The following is a 17,906-nucleotide window of genomic DNA, read 5'->3' as shown; positions in this document are numbered from 1 at the left end:
TGAGGTAGACGTGGGGTCATACTAGTGGGTGGGGGTGGGGGGAAGCATTAAAGAACTAGAGCAGCGGTTCTCAACCTGTGGGTCTCAATCCCTTTGGGGGTCGAACGACCCTTCCACAGGGGTCGCCTGATTCGCAACAGTAGCAAAATGACAGTGATGAAGTAGCAATGAAAATAATGTTATGGTTGGGGGTCACCACACATGAGGAGCTGTGTTAAAGGGTCGCGGCAGGAGCAAGGTGAGAACCGCTGAGCTAGAGGAGTGTCGTGTGTTCCATCGTTGCTACGCTGTACCCTGGCTGGCTCGAGCTTTCCGTGTGACCCTTCCGTGAGGGGATGTCCAATTGTCTCCAGATGGGCTTCCGGTCTCCGCTCAGACCTCCTCGTTCGCATCAATATGATTAAATAGCGTTACTTCTAATGTCTCATCACCACAAGTACAGAGGAACCTTGGAAGTAAGTGCTGGCTTGGTTCCAGCGGCATTTGAAGTTCAGGTGACTTATGTTGTTGTTAGGCGACATTGTGCAACGGAACGAAACACCGCCCGGCCCTGCGCCATGCTCACAATTGTTCCTGTGCCTGAGCCCATTGCGGCCGCCACTGGGTCAGCCCATCTCCCTGACGGCCTTCCTCTTTCCGCTGGCCCTCGACTTTACCAAGCACGAGGTCCTTCTCCAGGGACCGGTCTCTCCTGACAACATGTCCAAAGTACGTGACGCAAAGTCTCTCCGTCCTTGCTTCTCAGGAGCTCTCTCCATGTACATCTTCTCAGACAGGTGCGTGTTCGTCTGGCAGGTAAGTGGAAGGAGGTCCCAAAGTCACTAAGGGGCTGAGGTGTGTCGGGTTCTCATATTGTAGCTATCCACCTGGGACTTATTTTAAACTATATTTTCATCTTAGGAAACATCAGGTCCCAGAAGTAGTTGGAAGTCAGACTTGCGATCTGTTTGGTGACTGGTTCCCTCTACGGGCTTGTGTACCTTAGTTCACCCACCCAGCACACCCCACTGTGGGTGTCCAAGGCATTGGGCTGGGCCTCTAGTCCACACTCTCCCCTCTCTGGCCCAGGCCTTGTGTCCAGTCCACACATCCCCGGCCCCTTGAGGGGGAGGTTCCAGGGTGCAGAGACCAGCAGATACCCCAGTCCGATGCGTCATTGCTTAGCTGTCTCTTCTTGCCTTCGGAATTTCCCCCCACCCGGTTTTCTGACTGCTCACACACACACCTCCACAGGATACCTGATGAATTTTACCCCTTGCTGTAAGGTTTTCAAAGGGAGTTCACTCTCTGAACCCTGCATCTAGAATATTCCAGTACATTGGGACTTGGAGACCCCTGTTTAAGGTAAGGGGATGGCAGAAGCCCCACACAACTTCTCAGCAAGAAATCAGCAATTCAAAGGATTGGTTGAATGTGACCCACCTTGCTGGGGAGACAGCCCACATGGTCCTGACCTTAAAATAGCACAGCGCAGGAGGGAGAGGAAGCGAACACTGGCTGGCCCTGCCAGGAAGCCTGTGTTTGGAAGAAGAACACGTTGAGTCTCGCTGTGCATTCTACTCTGCTGGAACAGAAACGGAGCAATTTAAATCCAGATCCTTTGCTCCGATGCATTTTTTTTTTTTCTTCTTCCCGGGTCCTTGTCCCGGCGCTAGAGGATAGAACCGGCGGATGGGCAGCCGCCGGCACCGAAGACATGACGCCGAGGGGACCGGAGTCCGCTCTCTCTGCCTCCGTACATAACGGGGACCGGGACTGCACGCCCGATGCATTTTTTTTAAAGCGTCTTTTGTTTATTTGTTTGAAAATAGTTTGCCCTACTGGGAAACCATAGGGCTAAGGAACAAAGCTGTCTGTGCACCGGGCAGCTTCTCCAATGAAAACAGACTCTGCCGGCGAACTTTGATCCGCACACTGAATGCTCTCCACGGTGCGTGTTCCAGGGGAGATTTGCATGCATTTCTGCCAAACGAACACCAGGAGAGGAGTTTGTGACCCAAGCCTTTTCCTAAAACTGTGTTTACTCTTTCCCTCCCTCTTCTTTCACTGGGCAGAGCTGGCCCTACCTTCTCGCCCTAAGACTTTCCCTCCAACACGCCCCACCCTGCCCCGACTCTCCCACCCACCGCACCTCCCCTCCTGCCCCACCTTCCTGTCACCCCACTGCCTTGTCTTGGTGGCCAGGCCCCTGCAGACCAGGCTGGTTTCTGTCCTCCTTCTTAAAACGAGGTGCACCCTGCAGCGCTCTCATTGTGTTTTGGAGGAAATCAAACGGACACACGTTACTTATTTACCTCCCGGCCAAAGAGAAGCCAAGCTTGAAAGGGATCCTCTGTCTCCACCTGCCACAGAGGGCCAGCCGTGACTCGGAGAGGCCCTGGAGGGCAGAGCCTGCAAATCAACTCAGCAGACAGCTTTGTCTTTCTCCCACGGGCAGCTGGGGCGTTCTGCCTGCCAGTCTTTCGTTTAGCCGCCCAAAGTCATCTGTTCGTAGGTCCTTATTTCTGTGGTTCTCAAAGGTGGCTTCTTGGGATGGTTGGAAACACAAATGTTAGGGCCCCACCTAAGCTACTCAACTGCTAACTCTGAAGCTAGGGCCTGGTGTTTTCTGTCACCAGGGGGTTCTGATGGGCACCCCTGTGTGAGAACCCTGGGCCAACCTCTCCCTTCCTACACAACTTCTCACTTGGGGTGTGAGGGGGCGAGAGGGGGTGGTGGCCCAGTGCCTTTTTCCTCAGTTGCTAACTCAAAGGTTTGAGGTTCAAGACCACTATCCATTCCATCAGAGCATGGCAGTTTGTGTCCATAAACATTACAGCCATGGAAACTCTATAAGGGAGACAGGGGCAGCTCTACGCTGTACCACAGGGTCACTAGGAGTAGAAACGGTCTCCACAGCAATGAGTTGGGTTTGGGTTGGGTTGGGTTGGGTTACATTTGGGTTGGGTTTGGTTGGGTATGGGTTTGGGGCAGGGTTTGGTTTGGGGTACTAGGTTAGGTTGAGTTTAGGTTTGGGTTGGGTTTGGGTTTTGTGTTGGGTTGGATTGGATTTGGGGTTGGGGTTGGTTTGGGTTTGGATTGTGTGTGGATTGGGTTGGATTGGGTTTGCGTTTGCTTTGGGCTGGGTTTAGATTGTGTGTGGGTTGGATTGGGTTTGGGTTTTTTTGGTTTTGGTTTGGGGTTGGGTTTGGATTGTGTGTGGGTTGAGTTGGATTGTGTTTGGGGTTTGATTTGGGTTGGATTGGGTTTGGATTGTGTGTAGGTTGGGTTGGATTGGGTTTGGGGTTGGGTTGGATTGGGTTTGGGTTGGGTTTGGATTGTGTATAGTTTGGGTTTGGGGTTGGGTTGGTTTGGGTTGGGTGTGGGTCTTGGTGTTCACCCTGTACCTCTCAGTTTCAACTCTTCTTATTAGGCTTTGGGGAGCAGAGTCCCAAAGAACCAACAGGCACCTCTATAGATTCTAGTATTTAACCTCTTTCCCTACCCTCCCTTCTTCTCACAGAGCCCTGGTGGTACTGGATTCAAACTCACCAGTCACTCCTTGGGAGAAAGACGAGACTATCAGCTTCCATAAAAATTGCAGGCAGTGGGTCTTTGGGTGAATCCCCTTCCCTCAAGATTAGATTTTTTTGGATGGGAGAAAAGCAAGTGTGGGGGCTAGTGGCCCCTCAGAGCTCCTCCCTGCCACAACCAGGCTCCAGTTTTAGAATGTATCTTCCCACCTGTGAAGGCTGCTGAACAGCCAGGGGCCAGTGCTGGTTGACTGTCCCCTCTCCCCCAGTCGATGGTGCTCTCTCCACCCCAGGCCCTGTGTTCGCTTCTGGAGGTCCCCAGCCAGGGCTGGGGATTTGCATATCTTCACTTGCAGAGGATTTGCCTAGAGGTCTCATCAGATTGGACTAGGCTTGACTGCATGCTACTCACCTCCACCAATTACCCATAATTCCCTTGACTTGGGAGACATGGACGTTCACGTTTCTCTCCTGCACAAACCCAGGGTAGGCGGCTGAGGGTTGGGGTAGCGGTCCCATTAGGGACCCTGGCTCCCCTTTCTTCCTGCTCTACCATCAGTCAGCATCAACTCATGGCACAAAATGAGTGCCGGCAGAGATTTAGTCTCGGAAACCCAGGGGCAGTTTTGCTCTGTCCCGTAGGGTCGCTGTGGGTTGGAATCGACTTGACGGTGGTGAGTCGTGGTGGTGGTTGACATCATGCACCGTCCAGACACTGGTGACAATCTCTGGTTTGTGCAAACATTCCCAGCCTCCTTTTCAGAGGGCCCTCCCCCATGAATACCAACTCTCAGTCCACTCCCATTCTTACCTAATCTTTCAAGTTGAAGTCCATTTGATCTTATAAGAGCATCACGCTCACGGCGAACAGTCTCTAGTCACTCAGCTAAATGATTGCTTGGTTTTAGGAAGACTTATTCCTGCTCGAAAGGGCCTAGAGCCGAGGGTTGATCCAGCCTCTATGGATCCAGGAAGTGTGGATTCTATGAGGTTTAAAAATTCCGTCCTGCATAGCCTCCTTTTGACCAGGATTCTTCTGTAAAATCTGTGATCAAAATGCCCAGTACTGGTGGCTCCTGGCACCATGGACTCATGGCGCAAAGGAGGCAGTTGTTCCAGACGGCGATTCACCACACATCCCATTTCCGCCTCTCCTTCTCCTGTTGTTCAATTCTAGAACAGTTTCTTCTTCCTTGTGCTCATTGTGATTCATGTCATTATTTTTTTCTAATCGTGGCAAAAATGTACACAACAAAGCAGTCTCCAGATCCACAACTTCTACTTGCATGATTCCGTGCCATTGACTAGACTCTTCATGCTGTGCAGCCGCTGTTCATATCCGTTCCCAAACGACTCCGCCACTGCTGTGCCCTTGAGCAACCTCCCTTCCCCCGGGGCCAGGTTTGGTTTCTTTCTTATTTTCGTAGTTTTCTCGATTACAGTATTCACATAGCATACACTTCCGTGGTTAAATTGCTTTTAAAATGAGTTGTATGTAAACCATCACAATCAGTTCTAGGGCTCCCTCCCTCCCTCCTAAAATAAAGTCTTAGAAACAAAAACCTCACAAAACTTTAATCTTGAACTTGACTCAGCATTGGGCAACGAGGGCTGTGACTCTGGCTCTTCGGAAGGGAGACGGGGGTGTGGTTCTGAGACACTTCTACCCAGGCCTCTACTAACTCAGGCTTCTGGAGGGGGGTCAAGAGGCAGGAGATGTCAGGGCCAGCTTATGTGACTGGGTGTGTTGGAGGTGAGTAAGGGGCTCTGGCTCTGTGGCTCCACCTTCCCCTCTCCTTCATGTGGATGCCGGTCCTCCTGCCTACAGGTGGGTTGGGATGGTCCTCATCTTCCTCTCTTCCCAGGGGCACGAAACCTCAGGTCTTCAGCCCTGTACAAGAGGCCACTCTCATCAGGCCTCCAACTTACCAGAGGCAGGTACTTCCCTCTGTGGCTCCTCACTCAGTGGGGCACAAGCCCAGGACCTCTCTTCCTCCGCGGATGGGGAGTACAGACACTGGACAGGTGGACATGCCACCCTGTTAGCCTCCTGGACCCTGCTCCTAAGGCTGAGTGCACCTGATCTTGCTTGTGTGGCCACAGACACAAAGGGCTGTGAGTGCTACTTCTGACAACTGAGCCCACGTCCAGTCCTGCTGACACCATGAGAGGGTCCTCGTGAGTGATCCTCTGGGGGTTCCTGCCCTCGGGGTCTCAGAGTTAGTAATCCCACCTACCGTCCTGGATTGGAGCGTGTCTCCCATTGTGAGGGGCCTTCACAAAGTTAATGGGGAAAATGCCATCATCTTCCCCAAGGTCATTTTGAGGCTCTTGTATGTCCGTGCACCAACCTGGCTGGGCCACGATTCTCGCTTCTGCTGGGCTTGTCAGTTATGTAATGATGTAACGCGGTAGGTAGGGATGCAGCAAGCCATTGCCTCCAAGATGTGATCGGCTGTACAGGACTTAAGGTGGGAGGGATACAACACCCTTACTCAGAGCACAGCCCTGCTCCGATGTAAGGGAAACCTCCCTGCGCCGCTCAAGTTAACTCAGAGCTCACTACTCTGACTCACAGGGACAAGGTCCAACTGCCCCTCTGAGTGTTTGAGACGTGTCATTTCAACTTTCTCCTTCAGAGAAGCTGTTGGTTTCTCACTGCTGACTGTGTAGTCAGCAGCCCAATGCTCAATCATGATGCCATGAGGGCTTTTTAGAGATCAAGTAGATCAAGAGATCTACTATCGCCAAGAAGGAAGAGCTCTGAACAGATTGTGTCTTTTGGATCCAAGGTCCTTGTGTTGAGATCTTTCTAGCCAGAGGTTTCCAAACTTATTTGGTTTACTGCCTCCTTTTCAGAAAAAAAAAATTTCTTCAGTACCCTCTTAACAATGAAAGACTTTTGTACTACCCTGTTTCCCCAAAAGTAAGATATCCCCTAAAATAAGACCTTCCTGAAAATAAGGCCCCCCCGAAGCTACTGTAAGTCTAGACTCTGGACCGTAGCAGTGGGCGCAGCCGCACAGCTCACTGTTGGCCGCAGTGCAGCCGGAGCAGACAGGAAGTGCGAGGTCTCATTTAATAAAACAATAAACAATAAATGTGCACCATATTCTTCTTCATGGAAAAATAAGACATCCCCTGAAAATAAGACCTAGCGCATCTTTGGGAGCAAAAATTAATGTAAGACAATGTCTTCTTTTCAGGGAAACAGGGTATGTCCCCCACCCACTGCCAACCCTGAACTGTTGAAGTGGCCCCCAGGGGCAGTATCACCCAATTTGGGAAACAATGTACTTCCATACAGAGAAAGATGGACGCCAAGACACAGGGAGACCTCCAGGGAATACCAGGCCCTCAGAGGTGGAAAAGACAAGGACTTTTGTCCAGAGCAGGCCAATGGGCTGGCTCCCTGACCTTGGATTTGTTGCCTGCCAAACTGTGCAAGAGGCGCCCTGGCGGCATAGAGCTTACACTGTGGGCTGTAGGGTCACTATGGGAACCAAGTCAATGACGGTGTGTTTCGTGTTTTTGGAAACTGGGGAAGAATAAATTTATGTTTGGTATAACCATTGTGCTATTTCTGTTGGAGTAGCTTTGGCTAACCGAGACCCCAGCTTCCCTGCCGCCCGGGTGGGGTCAAACATGTCATCAGGAACACTGCACTCTCTACAAGGATGCCCACACCTCCTCCTCTCTCAGTCTCTTTCCAACCAAGCTTGGGGTTGTGTGGGATGTGGCGGCGGGCGGGACAGTTCTGAACGGGTCCTCCTCCCTGTGGGGAGGGAATGCCCCCTAACGTACAATGGTGCTCATGTGAGACTGTGGGATCCTAGTCCACCTTAGTGTGGAATCTTAAACACAGTTTGGTTCAGTAGGAACATTCTGTGTCCTGAGCTTGCTAAACTCATCTCTAAGCACAAACTTGGTCAGAGCCCTTTTTGAGCTGTTTCCAATGTGGAGACGGTTGCTTGTCCTTAAAGGGGGTGGGAGTTGGAAGAGGTGATAACATCTGGGGTGAAGACCCCAGTTGGGTGAAAGGAGAAAGTGTGCAGCAAAGTGAAGGGGGGTGGGCTTTGATATGCACTGATGCAGGCTGTGCCTGTATTCAGTGGGGAGCGGGGCACGGGGGTCGGCAGGGCGGGTTTTAGTACCCAGAGCATCCCGGGCTTCACCACAGGGTGGGTCTCATGGGCACGTGCAACGCACATTTGTTGAGTAAGTGCCTGAATGCAAGGAACTGGGGTCCAGAAGTCTGTCTTTGGAGAGGGACAGTCAGCGTGAACCTTAGAAGTGAAGATAGCTCCATCTCCCTTGCTTTGGACACATTACCCCACCAGGTCTGTCCTCGGGATTGAGATGGATTGCCCAAGGGCTGCACCAGCGACCTCAAACCTAACAATGGTGAGGCCAGCAGTGTCTCCTTCTCTTGCACCTATGGTTGCTATGAGCCAGAACAGATGCGACAATGGCTGTCTGCTTAGTATCCGGTTGCTTTGTGTTAGCATTTTCTGAGCTCTTGCTGCGCACTAAACATAGCCCCCGGCCCTCAGAGGCCATGTAGATAGCAAATTCCTGTCTTATGAGAAATTCATGACTCAGGGGAGGAGATGGGCTTGGCACAGCAACCAACCCGTGAGCCCCCCACACCCTGTGTGGGAGAGTGGGAGGAGGGGGAGGTGGGGAAGGCCCTGGCGCCACTCCTGCTTGGACAGAGGCCTGATCCAAATGCTGTGAGTGAGGCTGAAGTCACTTCTTGACGTGACCCTAGTACAATGTGGGATGTCCCCCAGCTAGGAACGGGGGTGACGTAGACCCCCTCAGTCCACAGGGACGGGGAAGAAGAGACCCGTCGTTGTGTTGGAAGTGCCGACGCATGTCTTGGACTCCTCGTGCCGCCTTTGCTCAAGGACCGTAAGTGGTGGCTGTAAAGATCAGCCATGTGCTTCCTCGCAGTTCACCGTTCTGGAGACTAGCGATCCAAGCCGGGCTCCCCTCCCCCCAGTGCTGATTCATTCCTTGTAGACGGCCCCAGCCTCCTGGAGAGTCCCTCCCATCTGTGTGCATCTGTGGGTCTAACCAATGGTTTTATGGATATAAAATTCACCTTATCGTACATTTCCACAGTTCAGTCGCCTTTGAAAAAGAATTGTATGTACATCCTCACCACTGGTTCTAGCGCCCCTCCCTCCTCCCGTATTCACGATTTGCTCCCCAACGCCCCCACCGCAGCCCGATGAACCATGACATCAGCTATTGTCTGGATACAGACACAACTTCTCTGCTTCATGAACTGGGAAACAATAAACAGAAATAGTGAAAAACAGAGCAGATAGAAAATCATAACAATATCATCAAGGGCAAAATAAACATAAAGGGAAGATTGAAAAGCCCGCCTGCTACGTTAAAATAAGCCAGAGAGGACGTTTCTGTTGCAGAACCAGCGATACATATTCCGACCTGGAGCACATTCAGCGTGGGTCAAGAGGGAGATCGACTGGCCAGAGACCACACGATCCTGTTGTCCCGTCCACCATCACCAAGTTTATAATCATCTTCGATAGTAAGAGCTGCTCTCGCCCCTGGACTGTGGTCAGAGGGGATCTGCCGGAAGCTTCATCCGACTAGGGTGCGACTCCCACCTATGGGCACCCTAGCAGGCCCACAGTCCCACCTGACCCTGGGTGAGACCTGCAGGTGGACGCTCAAGTCCAGGCATGAGGGTCCTGCTATTCCTCAACCATGACTCCATTGGAGCACACGCTTTCTCCCTGCCGTGGCCACGGAGTCTAGTTCGGGTGTAAGCATGCCTGCCCACCACCCATCTCTCTCTCTGGTGGCTCTACTGTGGCGACCTGTGTGCTGCTGGGAGCGAATACCAGCAGGGTCACCCGCGCTGGATGGATGTCAGCAGAGCTTCCAGAAAGCTCTGCGGTCTTTGGACAATTAGCCAGTGGAAACCCACATACACACAGTGGTCACAGCTATGGACTCCAGCAACCCCATGAAGATGGTACCTGGCCTGTCCATGCTCCGGTCTGTCCTTACGGGGGTGGGGGTAGGGTGTGCCAAGAGTTGATATAACTTCCAACAATAACGCGTGTACGGCTGAAAGCCCGATCCCTTGTTTGGGATGCCCAAATCACGCGGACCTCAAGGCTCTCATCCACTGAGAGGATACTTCTTTTTAGAGTGTCCCCGGGGGCCTAGGAGGAATTCTGCGACTAGCGGTGACCCAGGATATGCACTTGGCTGCTGTCCTAGCAGGCTGCCCGAGGGACCTCGCTTTGCCCATGTTTTCCAGCTGTTATTTCCGTTCTGGGTAATCTGGGCCAGATTCCATTTGTGGTACCTTTCTCTTGCCCGGATTTCTCCAGGAGGCAAATTACCTGCAGATGGCTTCCCGCCGCTCTGGGCCGCGGCTGTCACTGCGCTGTGCAATGAGCGACGGTCGGTGAGTCGGATGGTAGAAGCAGCATCTTACGTGGCCTGTCAGCTGCACAGCGCGGTGCGGTGTCATCTGGCTGGGGTGCAGGGAGTGGAAAGGCAATGGCAGCCTCGGCGAGGACCCGGGCAACACAGCATGCGACAGCAGTACCGTGAAGGAGACATGCCAAGACAAGCCCACCGCCAAGTTAAAATCCCAAACAGCCTTTGGAATGGGTGCCTTCCTTGGGCAGCATGAAAGCCATTTATTTCGCAGGGCGTGGTCCCCGAGATAGGGCTTCCTTCTGCTGCAAGCCTTCTCCCCAGCAGTTCCCATGGGATGGCTGTGGTGGTCGAGGGAGCAGAGGGTCAAAACCCAGGAATAGAATAGAATAGAATCTGAAGCAGAAGTGAGGCTCCAATGCCGGCTTGTCCCCTTGCCCGAAAGGGATGGGGACCAGGATGGGACTCTCCAGGCATTTCTGGTGAAAACAGCCCCCCGGGACAAGGGGTGAAGGGGCAGTGTGGGCATCCCTATGGCCTCTCATCTCTACAAGGGCCCCAAGTCTCATTGACTTGTGGGAAGGCCAGGGCTTTTGGCGGGTGGCTGCAGGGATGACAGGGGAGGGCGGAGTTCTCTTCTACCCCTCCTTCGTTGCCTTAATTCCCGCTAAACTGAATGAGGCCGCTTCTGACTCAGAGGGACCCTACTGGACAGGGTGGGCCTGCCCCCTATGGGTTTCCGAGACTGTAAATTATGGGAGCAGAATGCCTCATCTTTCTCTTGTGTTGAGAAAAAAAGTAAAGAGAAAATGTGACTGTATGTGACATAAGGGCACGTGGGCAAAGCTATTTCAATGACACGAGACTGTGGGAGTGTCTGGCCCTTGTCATCCATCCTCTCAGTCCGTGTGTGTGTGTGTGTGTGTGTGTGTGTGTAAATGATGGTGTGGCCGTTATGGGACTATTGCAAAGACACTGGGGTAGTGAGATGATTTTATGTCAACTGGACGCTCTTGGCTAGGGGTGGAGTCAAACCTGTCAATCAAGGAGTAGCTTGATGACAGCTCCTTGGGGGTGTGTGGCCTTTTGTAAGAATGAGGGATTCTGGGAACTACTCTGCGACTTTGCCTTCCTGCTTGCCAGCCCCTTGCCACGTTCCCACCAGCTCGGGAGCCACTTGACTCTGCACCCACGGGCCTGTGGTCCTCCTGCTTCCTGGTTGACTTTCAGTGCCACCGACATGTGGCTGTATGACTTCCAAGAGGGACTTGTGGACTAGCATCAGACTTAGGGACTTGAGTTGGACTGGGCTGGGCTGCCTTCTTACTATAGAATCACTTCTTGCTCTAAAGCTCTTTCTTTTACAGAGGAGTGACACTAGCTATTGCTTCACTAGACAGCCTGGCCTTCCATAGATGGCATCAGTTAACTCAAAGTCATTATAAAAATATTTATAACGTGCTACATAAAGTAATAAACATCTTGCATGTAAACTTATAAAATATTTATCCATTAAGGAAATGTTACTGGGCATGGTAGCAAGTGCTGGAAAGATAACAGAAGGAGAGTGCTCCTGCCTTTTATGGGTTCTGGGAGAAGTCCTGGTGACGCAGGGTTACGTGCTGGGCTGCGATCTAGGAGGAGACAGGGCTTTCTACTCCCATAAAGAGTGACAGGGGCAGTTCTACCCATCTTATAGAGTTCTAAGAGTTGGCATTGACTTTTGGTGGCACCCCCACCCCTACCCCCACCCCTGGTCTGGTTTGTTTTAAAGGGCTTCTATCAGAGACGGGGACAACAGACCTGTCAGCAGTTCCCAGAGCCACGTCAAAAGCTGGACTCTCAAAAGCAAACCCAGCTTTTACAAAACCTCAGTGTCCTCCATGTGAAGCAGCCAGCCTTACATTCTGCCCAGGACCGAGTCGGGAGCCTGGAGGAGCCCTCAGTGGCCAGTGGAGGTCGACAGGCCCAGGACATGGTCATCACCCAGCGTTCAGTCCACGTGGTGGTTTTTCCATGACGAGGGGTGGAGAAATGAGCTATTAAAAGTGAGTATGAGACAGTCACCCAGACTTCAGCAGCTGATTCCCCCAGGGCGCTTGTGGGAGTCTGTGTGGCTGCAGGAAGAACAGGGAGTGTCTGAGGGTGTGACAGGGTTATCAGTGGAGTCGGGGTATCCCTGCTGGCCCAAGTTGGTACTGGCCCGGTAGCACCAGCATCCTGCTAAAGGTGCTAGAATCCCTTAGAAGTAAACTGCTCCCGATTTCTTAGACAACTCTTCTTGAAAACCCACTGCCGCTGTGTCTACCTCAAACCATAGTGACCCCGTAGGACAGACTAGAAATGCCCCTTTGGCTTTCCATGGCTGGAACTCCTTACAGGAGCAGAAAGCCTCATCTTTCTCCCACAGCGAAACTGGTGGGCTTGAACCACTGACCTTGTAGTTGGCAGCCCAATGACTCACTCACTACACCAGCAGGGGTCCTCCCCAGAGGACTCTGGGGGCTGAGAATTCCTTTTTCCTGGTCTTCAGAGAGGGAGTAAGCTACCCACTCAAAGGACTTCTCTCCTTCCCAAATTTAAACTTTTTTCCATATGTATATTTTTTTCTTTCTCCAAAGGAAATCTTTGGTGGCATTCTAATCCTAAACAGAACAAAAGTGACTTGGCGCTTCTCTGGCTGCAACCCCTTGCCCCTGCTCCGCCCCCGTGAGTTCGAAGGAGCCCCTAATGGTCCCTGGATTGAAAACCCCATGGGGCGGGGGCATCCCAGAGGGCCCAGGTAGCTGGGCAGTTGGTGCTCTGAGTGGTCCTGGGACTTCAGACCTTGATTTAGACTGATGCACACCGACCACACTTGGCTCCCATGAGGCGGGAGGTCCTGAAAGCAGGTTCCAGCTCCTCAGGGAAGGTTTCCCCCATCTTCTTGCCTGGTCGTGTGAAAGGACGGCTCCTTTGAGGACTTGGTTTCATGACAAACCACGCGACACAACCACATAAGAAAAATAACTTTGTTATTAAGCACATACAATCATATCAGATGTCCTTCATAGAACGGTTTGTGTACTAGTTTGGCTGTTATATGGACCTGTCATAAATAATGAGCAATGGAGCTAAAGAAGCATAGGGCTGGTCACTGGGAAGGACAACACAAGCCCCAGAGCCAGCTTGAGACACAGAGGAACCTCCCCAGGGTGCTTGCTTCGGGATCCTCGTAAGGGAGAGTCCCTGGGTGGGGGGGCAGAGGGTGCTATTTGAAAAAGGATCATGCTCTAGGATTTTTCATAAAGCAATCGGGTTTGTTGAAGGCACATGGCAGGTCCAAGATTTTATGCTTTTAATAATCATGGTATTTCCACCCCCTCCTCCTCCAAATGGAAAGGGATTTTTTGATTTGTGGTGAAACAAGCTTGCTGACGGTGCCAGGAAAAATTCCAGCCAGGTCCCTGAATTCATTATTAATAAGTCTACATGGCTCCGCTCAAAAGAGCTGCTTGATCCCAGTTCTTGTAGATACTTTTCCTTGTGGGGAGTGGGTGCGCACAAGGGGTGACTCTGGCCGTGGCTGTGACAGGCTGGGATAGGGGAGGGAGGCTGGGGAGGGATGCCCACAGGATGGAGCAGCTACTTCGGTCAGGCCAAGGAGATGGCCGCTCCCACACATCCGCTCTGCACTCCTGAGGACCAGGCGCCTGGAGGAGGCAGCTCTCACTTTGAAGCCTGGGATGGGCTGGCTGGGGCAGGACCAGGTGACCTTGCCCTGGAAGGCGATGGGGGACTGATGATGCCTGGCAGCAGGCATTGCAGTTAGCGGGCCAGGAGAGTCTGTGGCCAGCGTTGGGAATGGACACAGCAGCCGAGGGAAGTCAGCGACTGCTCTGGGCCCCCCACTTCTTTAGCACAGACATGCTCACCATTCCGTCAGTCCCCCCCGCCCCCCGGAGTTGGGTGGGGAAAGGGATTTTCCATCAGCGGATGCTAACCCATTTGGTTTTCCAAACTCAGAGGCAACCCCGTACGTCTTTGTCTAGGCCTTACTTTTCAGACTAAGGAAAAAAAAAAAAGGCAGGCAACATTTGTACGAAAGGGTTGGGCAGCAGTAGAAGAGAGTCTCCCCTCCATACCATGAAACACTGCGTGGACAATTTTACCCCGAACAGGAACCTTAGGGTTTGAGCAGAAGTTCTGGCTTAGGCAGTGACCCTTTGATTGTCCGTGCCGAACTGTAAGATACGGTAGAAATGGTACTGTCTCTTTCTACTCCGCCTTTTAAAACACATACAACGTGGGTATATAGACGACAGGATTTCCAACGCTGTGGCTCAAACAACTCACTGCCTGTGAGGCCCTTCCCACTCGCAGAGACCCAGAAGGATGGGGAGACCTGCCTCTGTGGGCTTCTGAGACCCTGACTCTTGACGAGAAGAAACGGCCTAGTCTTTTCCCGGTAGAGCAGCTGCTGGTTTCAAACTGCCGGCCTGTGGTCGGCGGTCGGGCATGGAACCACCGCTTCACGCAGGCTCCCTCATCCTGCGGTTGTTGTTCACATGTTGAAAGTCTGCGGAGTCACAATGCTTGGACCTGACTCGGCAGCTTGAGATGATAGCAGACTGACGCCTGGGCCTTTGGCTGGAGGAGCGGATCTAGAATCATTTCATGAATTCCAGATAGGATGGCCCTTGGGGCATTCTTTTTAATAGAGTATCCTCGCCTGTGGCCAAATATGCAGTTGGGCAGTATTTTATGAGCCTCTGACAATAAAAAAAATATTTTAAAAACACAATTCACTATTCAGAAAAAGGTAATGAGATAGCTCATTAAAAAACAAACATAAGATGGATTTAACCATTTCTCATCTTGCCTGTACCTAACTTCCATCCATCCATCCATCCATCCATCCATCCATCCATCCATCCATCCATCCATCTATCCCCTTTCAACACTCGATTCTCCAAGCAAGTACACACTACATGTATTCCATAGGGGCACCAACGGCTGCTCCAGGCCTCTCCTCAGAAGCCCGAGGGAGGTGGTGGCCTGGGCTCTGGAAAGGTAGCAGGGGCAGGGAGGAGCCTGGGGAAGAAGCACGGGGGATGGATTTTCTCTCGCCCTGAAGCCTCTAGTAGACAGCTACCGGGGACTTTTCTCATGTAAGAAATAGTGCAGTGAAGTGTCGAGGGAGGGTGGGGGGGAGCCCAGCTACCAGCTGACAGGCTGCGGCGGAGTGGGACCTGGGGAAGGTTGGCTGCTGCTGGTGCTACTTGAGCTTTGGAAAGAGAAAGAGAGAGAGAGAGAGAGAGAGAGAGAGAGAGAGAGAGAGAGAGAGAGAGAGAGAGAGACCCTTTTTGCCTCTCTGGGAAGAGAGGCTGGGAAATTGAAAGTGGTGGTTCTCTTCAAACGGCCCTTCCCAGAGTGAGAGGTGACCTAGGTCACCAGGACGGAGAATGAAAAGCCACACAATTTCTCAACTAAAAAGAGGGAGATGCCACACCCATGAAGCAACAAGAGTGGTGAGGGCGACCACGGAGAAAGCCACACACACAAACAAACCAGTTGCTGCAGATTGGTTCCAACACAAGGAGACCCACCCCATCTGTGTGTCAGGGGAGGACTGGGCTCCGTGTGGCTGCGCTGTCTCAGAAGGAGACCTCCAGGTGCCTTTGGGTAGATTCAAACTATCAACCTTTCAGGTAGCAGCTGAGCTCTTCACCATTTGCACCACTCAGGGGCTCGAAGGGTCATTTGGGACACTAAGTCAGGGAGGAAGACTTGAACAGGTGGACGAAAGAGGTTGTGAGCGTCACTTGAGAAAGTGGAACTGGAGAGACCTATAAGCTGCCCGTTAAGAGCCGAGCGGTCCCCTGATAACATCACAGAGTGCTCTGGTCTCCGGTGCTGGAGGATCCTGAGAAAGTGGCATCTGATGGTGCCCTTCACCCTGGGGCACAGACCCTCAACACCCTAACGCAGACAAATGACCATCAAGTTGACTCTAGCTCAGATTGACCCTGTCAAGGGTTTCTGAGACTGGACCTCTTCACAGGAGCAGAGAGAGCCATCCTTCTCTGCAGAACAGCTGGTGGGTTTGAACCGCCAACCTTGTGGTTAGCAGCCATTTGTCTAGCCCACAGCCCCAGGCCAGGCCTTGGGAAAATAGGCTTACTGGGGCGGTTGGAAAACTGTCTTCCACCTTTGCAGAAGAAGGGAGATCAAAGAGGAGGCTAGGGGAAGCTGCGATTTGCACTTAGTTAAGAAAAATGGACATGCCAAACAAGGACTTTGTCCCCCCCCCCCCCTCTCCACCAAGAGAGCCTTCATTGTGTTTCATCCAGCAACGTTGGCAGGCTTGGCTGCCCTACACAAAGACTTCTTGCACCAAGGAGAGCGAGTGGATCTGCATGTGTTGATGGGGCTTTGATGGCAAGAAAGACGTTCCCAATCCTGCCCCATTAGCCCAAGGCAGCCAGCCACCTTCACCCTGAATCCTCTGGGATGTTGAGTCAGTCTGCATCATGTCCTGATGGTACCTTCTGAGCACCAGACCAGCCCCAGGGCGCTCTGGGCCACTCTCCCTTTTACTGGCGTGCCTGTGACCTCTAGATTATCCAACACATTTGATGAAACAGCTTTCAAATGTCCTGGCTCCCCAGGGGCTCCCTGTTGTCATGTGAGACAGAGCCTTCCAAATAGAGGACTTGTTCCCACAGTGGAGGAACTGTCTTCTTCCAACAGGATATTTATGAGGAAGCATGGTGTGAACATGCATGCTGCAGTCACAGGTGAGCTTTAAAGTCTGGAAACTTTAAAAACACTCACTGCCATTGAGTTAATTCTGACTCACATTGACCCCACAGACAGAGTAGAACCGCCCCTATGGGTTTCTCAGGATGTAAATCTTGTCAAGAGCAGACAGCCTCATCTTTCTCCCATGGAGCGGCTAGTAGATTCAAACTGCTGACATCGTGGGTGGCAGCCCAGTGTGCAATTCACGACATCACCAGGGCTCCTAAACTGCATGACTCTAATATATGTCTAGATAATCTCCATCTTCCCTAATCTCTGGTCCTCCTTAACTCTCTCCTTTCAGTCACCCAAACTGGGACGCAAGGTTGGAGAAAGGGCAGGATGTTCATGATGCATTTGACGGACAAGGACAAAACCCAGCTCTTTACCATGGGGAATGTGCAGGGCAGCTCGCCCCTGACATTCCACTGCTTGCCCCAATTTTGACACTAGAAGAGCCAGAGTCTAGTGTGTGTGTGTGTGTGTGTGTGTGTGTGTGTGTGTGTGTGTGTGTGTTCTCCCATTTTCTTCCTGCTCGCCTTCCCATATTTTGGATATTCTTCCAAGTTTTAAGACACTGTCAGAATACTTAACTCAGGACCTCATGATAAAGTAGGAAACACACGAACAGCTTCTACGTAACCCACCCCACTGACTTTCCGGAGAAGTATATCAATCATTCATTCACTCCCTTCCCTCTCCTGGCTCAAGTAGGGAGCTCCGAAAAAAGAGGTTTGGAAGGAGAGAAGCAGGGAGAAGTCGGGCAAAGGGAATAAAACTGTATCCCTCTTAACCATTTTCATCTCTCCGGGTCTCGGAGGGTCACTTGGGAAACCCAAGGTTAGCGTGTGTGCTTCGGTAGCAAATCTAACTGCAGGCGAACACACCCTCCTTTCTGTTCCTCCGGGGTGACCCCACTGGCTTGTGTAAGGGGAAAAGTCTCCAGGGGCCCCCAAGGCTCTGGACTCAGTTCTCTCTGGGGGACTCGTCTCCAGAGCCAAAGTCCATGGTTTCCGGGTAGCTGGAAAATTCCTGAGATAAAGGAAACTCCTCTGTTGAAGAGTGAGTCTGATGTCCGAACACCTTCTCCTGCAGCTCCGTAATGTCATTGCGGATGTCAGCCAGCATCAGCAGCAAGAAGTCGAAAGAACCAGGAGGTCCCTGCGCACACGGGAGGGAAGG

At 52.1% G+C, this 17,906-nt stretch overlaps 1 protein-coding gene and 1 non-coding gene across 2 annotated transcripts in view; both read right to left on the bottom strand.

Moving 5' to 3' along the window:
• Positions 1–1,638: 1,638 nt before the first annotated feature.
• Positions 1,639–1,783, bottom strand: LOC142428387 (small nucleolar RNA SNORA57). The gene has a single exon (XR_012780299.1). It is a non-coding gene; the product is annotated as a small nucleolar RNA SNORA57 (small nucleolar RNA).
• An 11,155-nt stretch (positions 1,784–12,938) lies between these two features.
• CCBE1 (collagen and calcium binding EGF domains 1) overlaps positions 12,939–17,906 on the bottom strand; it is a 207,113-nt gene continuing 202,145 nt past the window's right edge. Inside the window, exon 11 of the mRNA XM_075532935.1 lies at positions 12,939–17,885. Coding sequence (XP_075389050.1) covers positions 17,691–17,885 — 195 coding nt within the window. The 3' untranslated portion in view covers positions 12,939–17,690. The remainder of the gene's footprint in view (positions 17,886–17,906) is intronic.

The sequence above is a fragment of the Tenrec ecaudatus genome, chromosome 15 (genome assembly GCF_050624435.1).
Source record: "Tenrec ecaudatus isolate mTenEca1 chromosome 15, mTenEca1.hap1, whole genome shotgun sequence".
NCBI lineage: Eukaryota > Metazoa > Chordata > Mammalia > Afrosoricida > Tenrecidae > Tenrec > Tenrec ecaudatus.
The sequence above is the reverse complement of the archived record's forward strand: the minus strand, read 5'-3'. Positions and strand labels throughout refer to the sequence as shown.